General features: G+C 42.0%; 4 protein-coding genes across 4 annotated transcripts in view; 2 read left to right on the top strand and 2 right to left on the bottom strand.

The window, feature by feature from the left end:
• The first annotated feature begins 20 nt into the window (after positions 1-20).
• pld4 (phospholipase D family member 4) lies at positions 21-4150 on the top strand. Its single transcript, XM_030391453.1, has 11 exons — positions 21-136; positions 231-302; positions 405-565; positions 1222-1405; positions 1492-1612; positions 1705-1832; positions 1920-2120; positions 2550-2689; positions 2785-2950; positions 3050-3146; positions 3283-4150. The coding sequence occupies exons 2-11, from the start codon at positions 252-254 to the stop codon at positions 3483-3485; spliced, it is 1452 nt and encodes a 483-aa protein (XP_030247313.1). The 5' UTR covers positions 21-136; positions 231-251; the 3' UTR covers positions 3486-4150.
• A 49-nt stretch (positions 4151-4199) lies between these two features.
• srp14 (signal recognition particle 14) lies at positions 4200-6873 on the top strand. Its single transcript, XM_030392247.1, has 5 exons — positions 4200-4353; positions 5218-5290; positions 5408-5520; positions 5621-5653; positions 5807-6873. The coding sequence occupies exons 1-5, from the start codon at positions 4330-4332 to the stop codon at positions 5894-5896; spliced, it is 333 nt and encodes a 110-aa protein (XP_030248107.1). The 5' UTR covers positions 4200-4329; the 3' UTR covers positions 5897-6873.
• Positions 6379-16428, bottom strand: xgb (x globin). Its single transcript, XM_030392246.1, has 6 exons — positions 16392-16428; positions 13984-14154; positions 11923-12030; positions 8764-8884; positions 8416-8496; positions 6379-7162 (listed from the first exon to the last, which is right to left on the bottom strand). The coding sequence occupies exons 2-6, from the start codon at positions 14151-14153 to the stop codon at positions 7043-7045; spliced, it is 600 nt and encodes a 199-aa protein (XP_030248106.1). The 5' UTR covers position 14154; positions 16392-16428; the 3' UTR covers positions 6379-7042.
• Positions 16429-17330: 902 nt separating this feature from the next.
• Positions 17331-18801, bottom strand: part of LOC115566111 (pleckstrin homology domain-containing family G member 3-like) — a 33657-nt gene continuing 32186 nt past the window's right edge. The window contains exon 18 of the mRNA XM_030391836.1: positions 17331-18723. Coding sequence (XP_030247696.1) covers positions 18095-18723 — 629 coding nt within the window. The 3' untranslated portion in view covers positions 17331-18094. The remainder of the gene's footprint in view (positions 18724-18801) is intronic.

Raw genomic sequence — 18801 nt, forward strand, 5'->3', positions numbered from 1 at the left:
GAAATGAAAGTAAAAACAGGAAGTGTGGGTGAGTTATATTCAATAGCACAGTTATCACTTCAGTTCTGTTTCGGGGGAAAGCCAGAGGGGAAGAAGCAAGTGTTTTGTGAGCTAAAAGTATCTTCAGCTGCTTCGTGTGAGTTGCTTTTGCTTTCCATACTTTAAAAAGCAGACTTATTTTGTGATTTAATCTGTAAACGTTCTGAGTTTGTCTGCTTTCACTTTAATAGGAGGAGCAGTCGAAGGGAAAAATGACCTCTCCTTACAGAAGCCTAAATGACAGTTATGTGTCAAACAAAGCGGTGAGACTTAATCACATATTTGCGAAGTTATTCACTGTTATTTAGCGTGACTCATCGTTCTTGTTCTCTGTCTTGTTATTCGACCAAACTCAATGCTTTCAGAGAAAGACCAGCTGTCTGACATTAGCTGTGGTTTTGGGCTGCCTGACAGTCCTGGGGATCCTGCTGGCCATCGCCGTGCTCGAAAGACCACCACCCCCCGAAGATCATGGTACACTTCCAGGGGAAACCTGTGGGAGTGACTTCTCTACGGACCAGTGCAGGTAATGATCTCGCTGTCTGGAGACGCTGGTGTGCCTGTTAAAGCCCACTAGGGACAGACAGGCTGAGAGCGTTTATCAGCTGTTATGATGTAATAAAACTGAGCAGCTTGATGATGTAATTGTTGAAAATAAGCTGCATAAGTCAGCAACATTCTGTTTTTTACCTAAAAAATAACAGCTTCAAAATCACTTTGATGGTACAGCGTCTTGTAATAGGGTAAATGGTGTCTCTGTCTCAGCCACTCCTTCCCCCATCACATGCTTCTGCACTATGTAACTTCAGTGAGGGCATAGGATCACAGTTACATTACATATTACATATGTAATGAGTTTTGTCTGTAGTTAGCACCTACATTATGTCTGATAAATAGTTCCAGGCGTGGGATTTGTATTTACAACAGTGGGGTTGCACTCACAACATACTTCACAATGTTGGAAAGAAAGTACAAGAGCATAATTTGCCTCCATGCTTGTGCATATAGGCTTACATTATAGATATTTTAGATAACAAATACATATGTTTAAATAGGCTAATATAGCAATATTGGACATGACTAAGACTAATTGACTATGAGTCCCACTTGTCTCTAAGTTATAACTTTCTCTAGTTCAGTTTGCAGAGAATTCCCTCAGCAAGGTCTTTGTTTATCTCTTAGTATGGTCCTGGTGGAGAGCATCCCTCAGCAGATGAAATATAAAGGCAATGTAACATTTGGGCTCCCCCTGGAGAAAGCCTGGCAAGATCTTCTCTCCATGGCTACGCACCAAGTGGATGTGTCCTCTTTCTACTGGACTTTAACTGGGGACGACATCAACATCAACTCTTCCTCGGACATACCTGTGAGTTATCAACGGAAATAATAAGAAGCGTGAATAATGTTGTTGTGTTTGTGAAAAAGGGGCCTTTAAAGCTTTGTCCTCGACAGGGCCGGGACATCCTGAGAGCACTTGAAGAGCTGCCTTCCAGGAACGTATCTGTCCGACTGGTGACCAGCATTCCCAGCGTGAGAACAAACTCCACAGATTTAGAGAACCTGAAACAGAAAGGTGACTCCCACGCTCGCGTCCTCCATATTCACTGCAGTGTGTTTTGATTCGCATTGCTACCTTCCTTGATCTGATCCCCCCTCTGCCTGAAGGAGTTCATGTGAGGAAGGTGAACTTTGGGCGCTTGACGAGGGGCGTCCTCCACAGCAAGTTCTGGATTGTTGACAGGAAACATGTGTTTATTGGGAGTGCCAACATGGACTGGAGGGCTCTTACACAGGTATCACCAGAGCTCATCTATGGTTAAAGGTGCTTATTTGCAAACATTTAAACTCGACACAGTTTTATAGCTCTCCTCTGCCTGTAGGTGAAGGAACTGGGAGTGGTTGTGTACAACTGCTCCAGCCTGGCAAAGGACCTGCATAAGATTTTCCAGTCGTACTGGGAGATGGGGCAGTCCAACAGCTCCCTGCCACAGCCCTGGCCTGCAAAGTATGACACTGACATCAACCAACATCACCCCCTGCTGGTGAAAACCGATAACGTCTCAAGCAGGCTTTACCTCACAGTGAGTTCCTACAGTTTTAGTTCCTTTTTACAGCTAAAAGGGCTGCTGACCCTATTTCCAGGGAAGTTCATGTGTTATAATTTTAGCCAAGACAACCTCCAAACTTTAAATTATTAACCTAACCCAAGACATCAATCAAAAACACACATAACACATGTAATGTTGATGCTGACATTGTTGAATATTTTCAGTATTTAAACTGATAACATAAACTGAGCACAGTTTGACACAGACAAGTCATTTGATTCATCATGAGTCTTAAACTTCCAAGTCTCACTCGAGTCTCAAGTCATTCATCTTTTCTGTCTAGTCAAGGTGCAAGACATCAAAACAGTGACTCGAGTCCATAATCCTCTGTGTGCAAGTCAGGTTTTTTATCAATCTAACGTCTTTGTGGTATCATTATTCTGTATTTGCGCTTCACCACAGGGTTCTCCACCATCATTCTGCCCTCCATCGAGGACTCAGGACCTGGAGGCCATTCTCTCCAGCATCTCAGAGGCCCAACACTACGTTGATGTGGCCGTCATGGAGTACTTCCCCACCACACGCTTTGAATATCCTCGAAGGTGAACCTGGCCCACACAAACAAAAACGGTTGTTTCCACAAATCTGTTTGCCACTCTTTGCTTCATTTCTTCACTTTGGATTCTTTATTCAACAGATACTGGCCAGTCATTGATGATGCCATCAGGACGGCTGCGTTCGAGAGGCAGGTGAGGATGCGGATGCTGGTCAGCTGTGGGCAGGACTCGGATCCAGCCATGCTGCCCTTCCTTCAGTCTCTAGCTGCAATGGACAGTCCTGACCGGGGAATCAGCATCCAGATAGTAAGACAGATTAAAAATTAAATAAACAAATCTGCCATATACATGTATTCCCACCTCTAAATGTCCTCTCTTTTGGTTTGCACATGATTCTCTCTTTAGAAATTGTACATCGTGCCTGTGGGAAACCACTCTGACATTCCATATTCCAGAGTCAACCACAATAAATACATGGTGACTGATAAAGTCGCCTACATTGGTGAGTATCTGCAGGATTATTATTTCCAATTATTACTGAGTTTAAACCTCCTTTAAGTTTTGTGCATGCACGTGTAGGGCAGTCAGTATCCTGCATGTGAATTAGTTTATCATTGACCAGGCTCGTTGTTCCTCAGGTACTTCTAACTGGTCAGGGGACTACTTTACGACCACAGCTGGAGTGGGTCTCGTGATCTCCCAGCATGCCCCTCACTCTGTGCGGAAGACCGAAGCCCTGCAGAGCCAACTCAAGGCGGTCTTCGACAGAGACTGGCACTCGGAGTTCGCCGTGCACCTGGATGAGCTGGGGCACCACCAGGACTGTAAACTATCAAGATGACAGAGACCTTTTTATTTAGGTAGCACATAAATGTATTTTATTACCAACAGCTCATAATAGTCATGTTTGTTGCTGTTGTTATGTTATGTGTTAAAATCAGCTTCTTGAGGATAAGGTGGACATTTTTATCGAAATGAAACCCTGCAATCAAAAGTTTGAAGTAAACATGCTGTCTCATCCTCATTTGCTTCACTATATAATGTTATCCACCTGTACGTACAAATGTTTTTACACATTGTAATGGGTGTTTATTGCTGAACTAACCGTTGAATACATGGTACCGAATATACTGTATAATCATATTGAATATATGTTGTCATCCATGAGATTTTAAAAACAGGAAATAATATAGCATAGTCAATTATTTTTTCATAATCTAAGCAATGTGGGCCGAGTGATACTTTGTATAGGAATTCAGTCAGTTTAGCTAATTTGGGATCCTTGCACCATTTGGCATCTTAACAGTAAAATACAATTGGTATTGCTTTTTGCCCATTGCCCACCATTATTTTTCAGCTCTTTCGCAGCTGCAGCCATATCCACTAACACTGTCACGTCAGATGGTTATTTTAAGTCTCAGTCTTTCTTAGTAGATATTTATTGTTTTTGAGTAAGCTGTCCAAACCACTGGAAAGGATCAATAAAGTGTTTTTTCTGCCGCACAACTGTCTGAACGGATCTCTATATGATATTACCCTCCGTGACACTAGAGGGCGCTGTGATTGAGCCACTGTCCCCACCGTGGGGGCGCAGGGCGGGGCTCCGGCTTCTGTAGTACGTGTGCTTTACAGCAGTTAGCTTGAAGCCAGAGAGCTAACACTACAGCTGAGTTGAAGTCGGAACCATGGTGCTGCTTGAAAATGACTCGGTAAGAACAACATACCCATTTTAAATTATATCATGTTTTGACTGAATAGATTTTGAACTATAAAAGGACACTGTCTGCTTTAGATGTCCATCAGCTAGCGAGCTACTAGCTACTAGCATCGATGTTAGAAAAGCTAGTCATCAAACTGATTCATTAGCCAGCTTGCTAATGCTAGGCTGAAGCTAACACTGGCTTGGCGTTTTTGGCAAATAACATGACGTGACATAGTTACGTTTTCGTACTGTTCAGGATACTCCGATTCAGTCACTTCATTTGTAATGTCAGAACTGATTTTTAAGTGGTTTTACTTAATGTTACAGCTACAATTAGTAAATGGGCACCAATGCAGGCTGTAAGTTAGCGCTTGAGATAGTAACTTACTCGAAGACTTGAATTACTAGAAAGTAGGTAAACAATATGTTGTGGCTTTCTCATTAGTTTCTTGTATACTGTTCTTACCTACCAGGCCACATAGCCTGCTCACTGATTAGTTTATTAGGCAGTGTTACAAACAGTTAGCCTAAACTAATGCAGTCTAATGTGAGGGGCTGAAGCATTTTGCTCTTCCTGTTTTCGAACGCCAACACAAACGTTCAGAATTGTAAATCAGGTGAGAAAACGACTCTCTACAACAGTTTTAACTCACCTGAACCCCGTGGAGTTAGTGTCTTTTTCTTTTGTTGTATAAAGACTGCATCATTTTAGACTAAGTGTACTTTTTGAACTTAAGTCTGAGCATGTGGAAAGGTTTTTTTTTTTTTGATACATCTGTTCTTCATGCTGAGATCAACTGCAGCCCCAAACATGGCTGACCAATGAGCGAGGATTCATCAACTACAATTATGTCTCTGCTCTGTTGTCTAGTTCCTCACAGAGCTCACACGGCTGTTCCAGAAGTGCAGATCATCTGGCAGTGTTGTCATCACGCTAAAGAAATGCAAGTACCTCCATCCGGTGTTTTGATAACTATGACTCCAGCACACAATCAGGAAGTAAAACAAAGAGTGACATCTAACCAAGTAAAACGGGATGTGTTTTTTTTTTATCTTTCCAGATGACGGGAGGACCAAGCCAATGCCCCGAAAGGGCCACACAGAGACCTTTGAACCAGCAGACAACAAATGTCTCATCAGAGCATCTGATGGCAAGAAGAAAATTAGCACAGTGGTGAGCTTACTGTGTTTCATATGTTTATTTAATATTTTATATTCTTGAATGTTTTTTTTTTTTTTGCTGTTAATGCTGAATTCTTGCTTTCGAATTGCAGGTCAGCACCAAAGAAGTAATCAAGTTTCAGATGGTAGGTGGCGCTACTTTCAGTCCCAGCCTCGTTTGGGAACTTTTCCCTGCGCCACTCTATGCAGATGTTTCGTGATTAGATCTCCCTGATGTTATTCAGCGTCTTTCTAAACATCATCTGTTGTTAATCATAAACCTAAACTTCTCTTTCCAGGCATATTCCAACCTTCTCAGAGCTCACATGGATGGACTAAAGAAGAAAGATAAGAAAAGCAAAAGCAAGAAAACCAAAGCCACCCAATGAGCAACAGACTCTTTAACATAACCATGGGTACCTAAACTGGCCTGTACTATCTGAGGGAATGGGAAAGACCTCCACTTGGTCTGTCACCCCCACCCGGCATTCTCCCCATTCACCCGAGGCCTCAGAATCACTGTTCATCCACCCGGTGACTACTTTGATATTATGCCATTGTTTGCATGGTAACGTCTCATCCCTGGCTGGTCAGTGCCGCCGGTGATGTGGAACAGAACAACCTGAGGATTTCGAACCACTCATACAGGACGAAGCAAGTCAACTTTATTGGAATCTCCACAATTTCTGCTTCAGAGTCATGTCATCAACAGCTGTGTCACATCTGGAACCCAACAATCAGCTGCCTTTCATACTATTTAATTGTTAGAGTCCCTATATATGTTATATCTACAGCCAATCTGTGAGCTGTGCTGCCATGTTTTAATTTCTCTGTGTCTGGAGAGGAATCTTGAATATTTCAGTCATCTGAATTTTTTTTTTTTTTTTTATTAGAATCACAGTTAAGTTGGCTGAAAATACAGAAGTAAATTGATGTTGATGTATTTTTAACCACCTTAGCTGTATTAAATCTTTTTCCTTTTTGTATTTTCTAGTTGACCTTTTTGGAGGAAAATGAATCTAATTTTGCCCTCTTGTCACAGTTCCAAATCAAGCTGGATGTCTTAAAGTGTCACCATAAAAAATACTGAATGGCTGCAGGCAATGTGGTTTATTGAAATGTGAATAAGATACGGTTTCTGGCTGAGATAAAACGTGTCAATTTACTGAAAGCCAATGAGTTTGAGTTATGAACACAGAGCCAAAGTATTGGCTGTAATTCTGTTAATTTCATTTCTGTTAACCACAACTACAAGGCAGGTTTAACTACAGCCAATGCATTTCGTCAGCCATTTGTATTGTCTCATTGTGCTCCTTAGTCCTGCAGCAGAATTTAATTCAGAAATAAAGTGCTTTGTTAAAAGTCACTATTTTTTTCTTCTTCTTCTTTTTTCCTTTGTGATAAAGTAGCAAACAATGACTGCGGTATACATGAGTGATGTACAAAAAGAGACAGTAAATACACTATATACATAAAGACATCTTTGCAGAATCGATAAAAACAGTCTTGAGTGGTTTGTCTGCAGCGGAGGCGTCTCATAGTGCTGTGTTCCTCTTGTCCGGCCTTTCCTTCGGGGAGAGTGCTAGCTGCCGCTGTCGGTTGCTCTCCTCCAGATACCCCCGCTTCATGAGGGTGGTCACATACTGGAACAAGGTCTGAAACGTAGAACAAAATAAATCAGTAACTTGCTGTCTGATAGTGTTTACTAATTACATATTAAATCACATAAATTGAACCATTCAGATTATTTTTTCTTTAAATCTGGTGTCTGTACCGATGAGCAAATGGGCCTTGTTTAAGATGTCATTTTAAGTGATTAAAGTGTTAAGTGTTTAACATTTTTGTTTGAAAAATAATCCCAGCCATTAATTTGAATATCAGAATTGATGTTGCTGCTCTACATATGAATTCTCAATCATACTTTCTCAACTTGTTCAAATATGCACCAAGCTGGAGGGTAGGAGATTGAACTGGAAAGAGCTCAGTGTTGTTTCATTTCATCTTATTCACTGTGGACTCAACACTTAAGTAAAATAAAATAGATTTTTAAATATGGGCGTGGCACAGGTATTGAGTTGGCTCTTAACAAGTGAAACAAGAAAGCCTGAGAGATGAGAAGAAACATATAAACTTCAAGCGTTACAATTTTTTTTTGGTATACAATCTATGAGAAATATAAAGTACATAATATACGCATAGTTTTGGTTATTGGTTTTTTTTTAGGTTTTGGATTAGGATGTGTTGTATTTTGGGGATTTTTGATAAAAAACAAACAAACAAACAAAAAAAACCCCCAAAACTTATGTCATGTAATCCAAAGTGATGACAGAACTATTTTGCACCACGAGAGGGCAGTGGAGGCTATTAACTGAAGCAGAGTTGAATACCTCATTTAAATGTTGAAAATGTTCTTCTTATTACTTGCATATGACGTGAAGCTCCAAAAGTATTTTGAAAAAACATTCAAAGGGGTTTTGCCACAAGTAAATAATGTCTAAATTACACTAACGGTCTCAAGTTGTAGACAGCTGTACACTAAAACTGAATTCACTGGAGAAAGGAGCAACAGCGTTATTCGAGCGCCTCTGTATTAATGACACCGAGGACCCTGAAGTGACGTAACATGAAGTGACAGAGCCGCGTTCCGTTTTCTCACTGCGCTAGTGTATGCTTCAGTGAGATGTGCCTCTCGCATCAGTCAGGCTCGTGCTTTCGCTGGTTTCCATCTTGACATGTTACACAAGAGCTCTGACACAAGCTGCCATGCTGCTGCTGCTGCTGCTGCTGACTGGTTGCACACATCAAGCCTGTTTCACAAGGCATTCACCCAGAACGGGTCCCTGAGAAGGGGTCCCTGATTAACACCCACAAAGGGGGACACACATGAGACACAAGCGAGGCTCCTTACCTTCCATGCCTCCTCCAGCTCAGGCGTCCACCTCTCCTTCAGGATGGGCTGCACGGCGCAGATGAATTCTGCTCCGACGTACTGGAAAATAATTGTGCGAGACAGTTACTGCTCGCGCTTTTGTAACTAGGCCAATATCCAGTTGTATATCCACTTGTTGTGTCGCTTTATTGTTATTCTACACAAGAGTAGGTGTGTGTGCGTCAGCTCATTCAGCTGCTGTGATTTTAAGGGTGCCAGTATAATGGAGAGTTCTAATGAACAGTTTCACATGAAATCAGAGTATGTGCTCTCGCCTAGACACAAATCGGCATCACACAAGCGGGCTGGGGATCATTGGGGTCTTACACTGTAGTACTTAGGTGGGGCGTTGTAATGATAATGGCCTTTTCCCAGCTCCAGAGCCAGAGCTTCCAGTCTCTCCAGCTGGTCCAGTCGGGCCACGCTTTTCTCGATGAAAGACATCACCCTGAGAGAAAAAAACAAAAACATGAGGCTAATTATGAGCCTCCCAGCCTGATTGATCCACCAATTAATCGGGAATTAGCAGCAGGCGACTGTCAGCTGACACTGTGGCGCTCTCCTGTGTTGAAAGGCGGCAACGTGTGACATTTCACAAACTCAAATGCCAAGAAAGATAAACACAGATGATTGCCTATCTATCAGTGGAAGTCTCACTTAAGGTAAAACCAGCTGATTGCCCAATACTTGATTAATCCCTCCCTCCCTTAAAAACATCTTTTTTACTGCACAGAACACCACAGGATCAATTCCCTTTGTCGCTTGCAGAGTGTGTGCGTGACAGCTTTGGAGATGAATGTGGAACAAAGGGGGGGAGCTGCTTTAGCGCTCTGTTCTCTCTGTCTCGCAGCCGCCGCGGACATTTGTGCTAATGTCGCCGGGTGTGTGTTTGAAGGGGCCATTTGGCTGGGAGGTGCAACACATTTTGTCTGCGGCGCCGCCATGGCCTCTGCACCTTCAGGTCCTCAGGCAGTAATTGGCTGCTTTGGCCTCGTGTGTAGAGGAACACAGAGAGGCCTGAAGCACCCTGGGAAACAACAGACAAGTGGCTGTGATGGATGCTACAAGCTCTGTCTGAAGCAGAGCAGAAAGCAACGCTGTAATTATGTGACTACCTGAGGTGTTCTGCTCGTGTATTGCACTGTGCTGTGAGCAACAGGGCTTTATCGTGCGTCCTTGTTAAAGAAGCTTGAAAGAGAAGGCTGGGAAAAAAGTCACGACCTTAAAATGTTAGTCCAATAACAAATATTGCCTGTAACTAAAAACCAGAAATGTATCCATATATTTTGTTTTTGCGAAGAAAATACACTCAGGATTACAATTGCAAATTAGAGTTAGTCTCACAATTGAAAAATCAGCCCAAACGTTAGCGTCAGCACCTCCAGGATCAGTGTAACAAGATCTACGTTTGTACAATTAAGATCGATTAATATCGATAACTAACATCCCTCTTAAAAATGTATTCATATTTCACATTTGGGATATGACAGGTGGCCTCTTGAGCTGGGTGGGATGCACTGCACAAGAGCGCCAAATGTGTATCAAATCAAAAGCCCAGTTTACACCTGTTTAAGTAAAAACTGCTAAAAACTACAGTGCCCAGCTGTTTCGGGAAACCACAGAGCCTTATTTAAAATGTAAACTATAGATTTGTGAGCTGTTTTGAAAAGGATTCATTTCTTTTTTTTCAATCAACATGAACATTGACACAAATGTGCAAATATGGAGGAACTAAATAAAAACAACAACAACAAAAAACAGACCTCAGAAACTAGACAGAAGCACAGCATCATCTGTACACTGCCCATAGTATAAATGATTTAAGAGTCCACCAGCTCAGCTCAGCGCCGGTCTTTGAGAAAGTTACCCACTGATCCAATCTAGGGATCCCACTCGGCAACTAAAGAGATTTCCAAATATATCAATAAAAGAGAGAGCCTGTCCTTATGCCATAATAATGAACAGAAAATAAAGTACTCAGGAAGTCAAAGACAGACATACACCAGAAGGCAAATACATTTCTCCAAATTATAATGTCGGGCTCCTGTGACAGGTCTCCTTTAATAAAAGACAAAAACGTGTTCCAGACGAGCTGATATGACTCGTTATGGTTGTGTAGGTTAGCTAACATTAACTCCAATGATGCATTCTCTGTCATTCACTTAACCCACTCTCTAATATTCCGGTCTGACTTGACTTTTCAAGTGGCGGAGGATAATCTTAGCAGCTGAAATTAAGCCTGTTAGAGCTCGGGCACATGCTGACTTGGATATCGCTGGTAAACGCGACCTGTCCCCCAGGAGGCAAGGCTGAATTGATTCGGGCACAGGTGTGGCCAGCCGCTCCTGTATTGCTTTCATTATTTCCTTCCAGAAGGGCAGAACCAGAGGGCAGGCCCACATTTACGTGGATAAAGGTGCCTACCTGCCCTTTATATTTCCAGCACAAACTAATTTCTAGTTAACGGATGTTATGAAGTCGGACAGGTGTAAAGTAATAACGATGAGGTATCATATTGTGTATAAATTTGCCCCTGGCTTCTCTTGTGCACTGGAAATTATCTTTCCTCATCAATGTTCATATTCAAAGCCCTCTGCCGTATTAACCTGAGATTCTCACAATTGCCAAAGGATTCGTTTCTTCAGACAGCGTAGGTGTGGTTTCAGTCTAAAATGAAAAACTGGGAAGGCATAGGAAATGGAGTTATACATACATGTTGCATCGTATTTAAGTTATTTTTATTTCTTATTTAGTTACGTTGGTATTATTATTACTGTGAGTGTTGTTGTTGTTGTCTTACTTTATTTATGCTTTACTCAACTGCATCTGATTTTTACACTAAACTACATTTTGAAAGCAAATATTGCACTTTTTACTCCGATACATTTATTTGATGACCTCAGAAAACATGCTGCATCAAAGCCAAGGTAGGGCATTTTTGAATTAATTGATTTTTAGCAGAAATAGGAGCAAGAAAAAAAAAATAAGTCTCTGATAATCAGAATAAAAGTTGAATATTGGAGGTAATAACAGGCCAAGCCAATAATCAGTGGACAGTGTGTATACAATATATACATACATGTAAATATGTATGATTCACTTTTATGTTTTTATTTTGATTATTGCCAATTTGCCAGATATTCACTTTTAATACTTTAGTGCATTTAAAATCAGACACTTTAATATCATTCGTTTTTGGGACATACAAGAGAAATATTTTAACACAGTATCTTTACTTCTACTCCAGTATGACTTTTATGACTCTTGCTGACAAAAGAAAATATATAAAGATGTCAGCCTCGTCCTTTTGTGCATAGAAACAAGGATGTCATCGTTGTGACACAAGCTGGTGAATTAATTTGAACCCATTGTCCTTTTTCTGGTCCCAATTTGCTCTCCAGGCAGTACTGTGCTGCCCTCTCATTGGCTGATTTTGTTCGTTTTTTATTCAGCGTGGTGTGGATGTATCATGAGTTGGTGACTGACCTTAGACCGTGGGCCCTGAGCTCCCGGCTGCTCCTCAACCTCTCCAGGTCCTCCACGTCTCGGAACAGGAAGAAGACGTTTTTGCATTCGGGATGGGTCTCAAACAACCTGTTACCAAGACAACGACAGCACACGCAGCCATCCGTGAGCCTCAGAGAGCCGCTCATGTAGAGCAGCCTACCACATTCATTCTGAATTCCCAACCAGGATGACATAAAAATGAAGAGTTTAGCGCAGCCCATCGACATTGTGAATAGAGATTTCATTGTGCCTTTCTGATCTAATTCCTCTTCTTTATATCATCAATATCCCTCGCTCTGGTTTTATACCCATCAGCAGCAGGCCACGGTGGATCTGTGAGGTTTTAGTCCCTGTCAGGACGCGGGACGAAGACCTCAGAATAATGGAGCTGCTGCTCCTGCTGGGGTCTTTTCCTTTTATCTGGTTTAACCTCAATCAGTATCCTTAAGCACGCTGCCTTCCAATCAGAGAGCCCTGCCAGTCTCCAGCTGAGGTACCTGTGATTAGTCATGCTACCAGAATACGCAGTGGCTTCCTCTCAATGTGGGTTCACAATGAGATGCGAGGCCTATTGTAAGTCTCGGAGGGAGAATCGAGAGGGGAAAAAACAGGAGAGCGATGGTGTCTTCATAATTTAGGCTTGATTTAAAAAATAAAAATAAATAAAATAATAATCTTAATTGCTCGGCAACACGGAGCGAGGCATTCAAAAATAAATCAGGATTGAAAACACTTGTGGGTGTGGCAGGCCAAGCTTATTCCATTGCCTGTGTTTTTTTTAGACCAGAGTCCTCTCAAGCAAATGCAATGGATGCCTAAAACATAACATGTGCCCTCTTTTGTAGATAAATGGATGAAAAGAGGTGCAGAGAGAGGTCTTAGAGAAGTGATGGCCCCAGCAAGAAAAAAAAAACAACAACAGGAAATTGGCTGCTGTTGATTCGTCCGTCAACAACACATCAAGAGCTGCCTATCTTTGACCTGTTGTGCGTACTTGTTGTGGACGCTGGTGTGGATGCGAGCATGCGATACATCATACGCAGACAATACAGCGCCACACAGCTCACGTGGAATTTTAATTGCCGTAAGCACTCATGAATAAATCCCACAAACGCAGCAACCGCGCGCAAAAAAAAGGGAAAAAAAGGGGAGAGATTCCCATTTGCTGTCCTACTGTAACAATGACTGTTCAGTGATGAGATACGAGCCCTGACAGCCTGGGGGCCCTGGGGTGGCCCTGACCCACAAGAGGCCTACGCATTTCCGGGGCCAACACTTTAAGGTCAATCTCTTCAACCGCTGAGGTCACCCCGGGGACACATGGCGTTAATTGGGCTGATAGCCATGTTGCCTGGTCGCCTCCAGAGTAGATCCTGGTTTTCCCGGACGCTGGCCGCCATAATCATCATCATCATCATCATCATCATCATCATCATTGATAAAACGCATTTGTTTTCCTGATGGCCTCCTAATTGTACAGTGGACCTGGAGCTGTGTGTTATTATGTAATCTTGTCAAGATGTGATGTGAAGTGATAAGATTGGGGGGGGGGGGGGGGGGGAAGCTGTCAGTGGAAAGCTGTGGGTCAGGAGGTAGAGCAGGAAGAGGGATGTGCTGGAGGGAGGGGGGGGGGGGGGGATGCTGGATGTATGAAAAGGTCAGCGTCGTAATGTCTCGCAAGAAAGACCCTCTGCAGACCTCTTCGTCTTGGTCCAGGAGTTAACACTTGCTCCTTGCTGCCATTTTGGGTCCTGGGTTTCACTTGCCTACAATATTTAGGCAAACTACTGCCAAACAACTTGTTTTGCATCCACAGAATCATGTCTTGATGCTTCCAAAAAAAAAAAAAAAAAAAAAAAAAACCGCTTTAAAATTTCTGCATGGAATCACAGTTCAGAGCTACTCAGTGTGACCCGATGACACCTAGAACAGTCTTTATCCCATGGTTTTACATGACTTCTACCCTTTCTATGCGAATTAGCCCTTTAATTAAGAGTTATTTCACTGTAAAAATGTACAGAACGTGCTTGAGCATCTTACCTGACGAACATAATAATCCCAACTTTGGCAATATCGTCCCGGATAACTTTCCACGACTCTTTAATCATCTGGATCTGATCCTCTCTGGGATGCGCAGCAGCAGCAGCATCCTCTGTGGTCCTCTCTCCAAACTCAGCTTTTGCCGCCAGACCTGATATTGCGCAGCCCATTCTTCATTAGAAAAAAACAAAAATAATACACGTTTTTTTTCTTCTTCTTTTTTTTTTTTCTTCTGCGGCGATCCAGGAGTGGTTACAAAAAAATAATAACGAGGTTTATTTGATTTTGTGTCAGAGGAAATGTGTTGCTGCTGGCATGTGGTCCAAGTGCGCGACTCCTCCGATTGCGTTTTTCAACTCCGCTCCTGTGGCTGGTGTCACGAATCAGAGTCAAGTCGAGTCAGTAAGCAGACAGACAGGATGCAAGATCTGGTCATTGGTACAAAATAATAAAAAAAAAAACCTCGTTGACGAGTACATACTGAGCGGGCACTGTGCTTTTATGTTGAAGGATTGCCATATGGACTTCCGGTGTATAATTGCGTCTTACTTGACGCAGCTTGAGAGGGAAAGGACGACCCGAGAGTAACCTGAGGCACCAAAGATGGTCATTTTAGATCAAATATAGCTCATAGATAAACGTGCTTTATGTATAATGAAAAGGTGCAATATGAAAGAATTTTAGTTAAAAACATTAAAAAATTAAAATCATCAACAGCAGGTCAATAAATAATAATTTTGACATTATTAAGTCTATGTATGCGTCTCTAGACCTTATAAATCTAATTGCCAGAACAAATGTTTGCAATGTACCTTTTTTGCAAACCAGGGAAATGTTGCAAATTTAACGTTTCCTTATGTGGCAACCTTATTTCTTTGGTTGAAAGTTCTACTTAACATTCAGAGTTAAGGGTCAGAGTTAAGGAGAAGATGATGTTTGGGCTTAAAGTACCTGTTTTGGTCCACAAACATAGCTGGAGATTGTACAAAGTCTCCCTAAAAAGTAGTCAGAAGTTTTACACTTAAAATGGTGAAATGCATCTTCAAACTGCAGTCACTTGCTTGTCAGCCCAGGCGCCTGCAGCTACGCCTCCTGTCATTGAAGTCACAGTTTAAACATATGATGTGAATGTGATGCATATTGTAGCTATGTCAATGTTGTGCTAAACCTATGGCCTGTGAAAACGTTAATGTATCTGATTGGCAGCGACATAAACTGCCCACATTGTTTCCAGGCAAAGGGTTTAATATATTTTGTTCAATTGTTTATTTTTGGTCACAGACACTTTAACAACTTCAGACCATCAGGGTTCTCACAGGTCTTTGAACGTTTGTGAATTTGAGGGGGGGAATCGAAAGTTTTTAAGAATAGACGAGCATTAAACATGGGTTATTGAAATATTTAACTTAATATATTTTGAGCAAAAATAGGAATTTAAGTTCTTCTGATACTTATATATACACAGTATATAGACTACATTCTGCTGTCTGCATGTTTCTGGCACTTTCCTGCCGTCGCTGTAACACAGCTAACACTTTGAAGCCTTTCCCTCTTTTTAATTTTTGTCTGTGAGCTTCTGTAAAGTCAGCTCGTTCTCATCATGAACACTGTTGTTGTAACATTAATTAACCTTGATCTGTGTCTCAAACTGTACTGTATCAGTTCCTTGAATTTGAGGGAATTTGGCCTGGAAAGTCCTTCAATTAGATGCTTGAGCCCCGGACAATTTCATGATATCATCGTTAGTTTAGTGTGGCTGCTTGGCCACAGAACGGATGAATGTACTGTACAGTGTTTGAGATGCATGACTGGGTAAAGAGTAGAGATGCACCGATCGATCGGCAACCGATCGCAATCGGCCGATAATGCCCCTATCGGTTTTGATCGGAGTTCTCAAAATAGATCAAATCAGGCCGATCAGATGACATTTCAATATAGAGACAGTGCATTGACTGCATGCAGGGTGGGAATTTCACGGTGGCCATGGCCGCCGTTGCCCCGCACTTTGGCCTTGATGCAGCGTGAAAAAAAACTCATCGTACGGCCACAGTGGCCTTTGTGCCCCTGGCCCGGTCAGCGTAGCGGGCTTGTCTTGAATTACAGCCACCTGAGTGCACAGTCACTCACAGTAACTTCAGCGAGTCCGCGGTTCGCGCAGGTGGAGTCTCATCATCACGATGATCTCACGTGAAAGCCTCTCAAACAGCAGCAGCGTCTCAAAACAGAAGAACGAAACTTACAGCACAGGTGCGAAAGCGAGCGCAGCCGGTTTTGACATGATACGTAACTGACGTATGTGGTAGGATTTAGTCCGGTAAAGTTGGAAATATATTCACAGATTCGAACTTCCCGGATCAATAACTCATAAGTGAAACCTTGTTAAAACACAAACGACGGCTCTTTCCTACCGTAGTGAGGAAGACAACGAGCTACAACCGTATTTTCATCAAAACGAGCGGCTGGACATTAACTCTGGTCTGTATGGTCAGCCAGCTGTGAGACGAGGGCGCAGGGACCGTCTACAAAGTGCAACACCGAAAAGATAAACTACAAAAAATTAAATAACTTTACTATTATTCAGAGTGTAGTGTCACCAAAATCACTCCACACATCAGTGGTCTCCTGCTGGTTATTCTACAGTTTTTTGTTTGGAAAAAATGTGCTTTGCCATAATTTTGGGGAATTTCTATTGGGAGAAATATTCAATAACACTATTATTCAGTGTGGTGTCACAAAAATCACCTCACCCTAACCCTACTTAACAAAAACTACTTTCTAATGTAACTTTAACTTGATTTTGGTATTAAAAAAATGTTTTAATACATAATCCATGTCTTATTATAAATTAGGTTGTTATGGTATCAGTCTGAAAGGTAAATCAACACATTTTACTCAGTGGCCTTTGTGCCCTGTCATGTGGCCTTGGTGCCCCTGAAAAAAGTGCAGGCCAAATGGACTTGCCCCTGAAATGACAAAATTCCCACCCTGACTGCATGCATTCCCACTAGTAAGCTACAGTTACTCTATGTAAGCTGAGTCCAAGTTGTCTCTAAGAGTCTCTAGAGTGTGAAATATTGCACATTGCCTCAGCCTGCAATAAAACGGTGGTCAATTCATGATACTTTCTCATCTCCTAATTTTTATACTTAATAATACAATGTCAATGTTGTTTAAGAAAAATCATTAATTAAATATATGAAAGTTACACAAGACAACAATATAGAAGAATTTATGGATTTGACACTGTGATCGGTGATCGGCAATATTGGGATCGGCAGATACTGCTTTCGGTGATTGGCCCCAAAAATCCTGATCGGTGCATCTCTAGTAATGAGGAGACCAATATGGACACTTAACCATTTCTGTTTTTATTGAAAATATGGGAAACTTCAAGTATGAAACAATATATTTTCTGGAATGGAAAAGTAAAAAGGGTCGCTACTTGTCAGTATTTACATGAGGCCAATCTCTCCCAAATATACAGCTTCATAAATAACATTAAAGAAAAATATACAACCTGTCGAGAAAAATAAAGCTCCAGTGATACAGTGTGTGAAAACTATTTTAGAAGCAGCGACCGTAGACATGGAACCACATTTCTGCTGTGACCACAAGCATTAAAAGACAACTATGTTAAAAGGAAACCCTCTTTGGTGCATGCTCAGAGACTTCTCTCTTGTCTATGAGACTTTACCTCCGTTTTGCTTTCCCCTGAAACTCCAGCCGACAGCTTACATTGGTTAAATGATAATCAAGTGAGTACAGCAAGAACCACCACCTGAGGGAGGGAACCAAGTAGATGCATATAATCATAAAGTAGAACCTAATCTTCAATTGATACAGATAACATATTTTTACATAAACTTGTATCTTATAGTGCAGATAGAATACCAAATATACAAATGAATACAATTTTTCAAAAGCAATATGCTGTCCCCTTGTGGCCCTCACCAATAACCTGTGAAATCCCTTTCATGGTATAACTGTGTCATTCTGTTAAAAACAATGTGCAAACAACAAGTTGCATTCTTTTGAGGGCAAAAACGGAACACGGGAGGTAACTGGCAGATGTTTCCATGTGATAGTCCCTGATTATAAAAATGTACATGCTTCATGAGCTTGTGCTTAAGCTCTGGAACTTCTCCCGTAAGCTTTTCACTAGATTACTTTCTGTCATCTTCAGAGAAGAAGACTTTGCAGAACAGTCTGAGCCCTCTTGGAGCACTTTGTCCTCGTCTTGTAGTTTGCTAGTTTCTCTTGTTATCAGAGACATCTGACTGCCTGTGTAGAAGGTCCTCACAGGTTCCTGAAGGTTCTGCACCTCATGGAGGGAAAGAGATCCAAGCATGTGGTCCAAGGAGCTCCACCTGCACAGCAGGGGCTGTAGTCGGGTTTGAGTTTCTGGCCAGTCCTTGTCTGTTTGTGTTGTATGAGAGTCTGCCAGAGCTTTGTGAAGGTCAGCGGAGCTATTATATTTGTGAGAGCAGCTGTTACACCTGTCTGTGCAGCACTCCATCATCCCGTTCGGGACTGAACAGCTCGCGGTTACTTTTGAGGAACAGGAGGTGTATTTGGTGCGTAGATTCTGCACATCAGGCCAGTGGAAAGTGTCTGACTGTGGGCTTTGTGGACAGGTGAGGGTGCTCTGGGAGCTGGCTCCAGAGCTGGGGGCTGGGCTTGGAGAGCACTCCTCATGGATGACTGTCTGATCGTTCAAGGGCAATCTCAGGTTGGGTTTACCTGCATACATACACAGAAAGCAGACAAAACATTGCAACAAATGCTTTTGAGGTTTTCTGCAAAAGAAGGCAACAATGC

The sequence above is a fragment of the Sparus aurata genome, chromosome 16, assembly GCF_900880675.1.
Source record: "Sparus aurata chromosome 16, fSpaAur1.1, whole genome shotgun sequence".
NCBI lineage: Eukaryota > Metazoa > Chordata > Actinopteri > Spariformes > Sparidae > Sparus > Sparus aurata.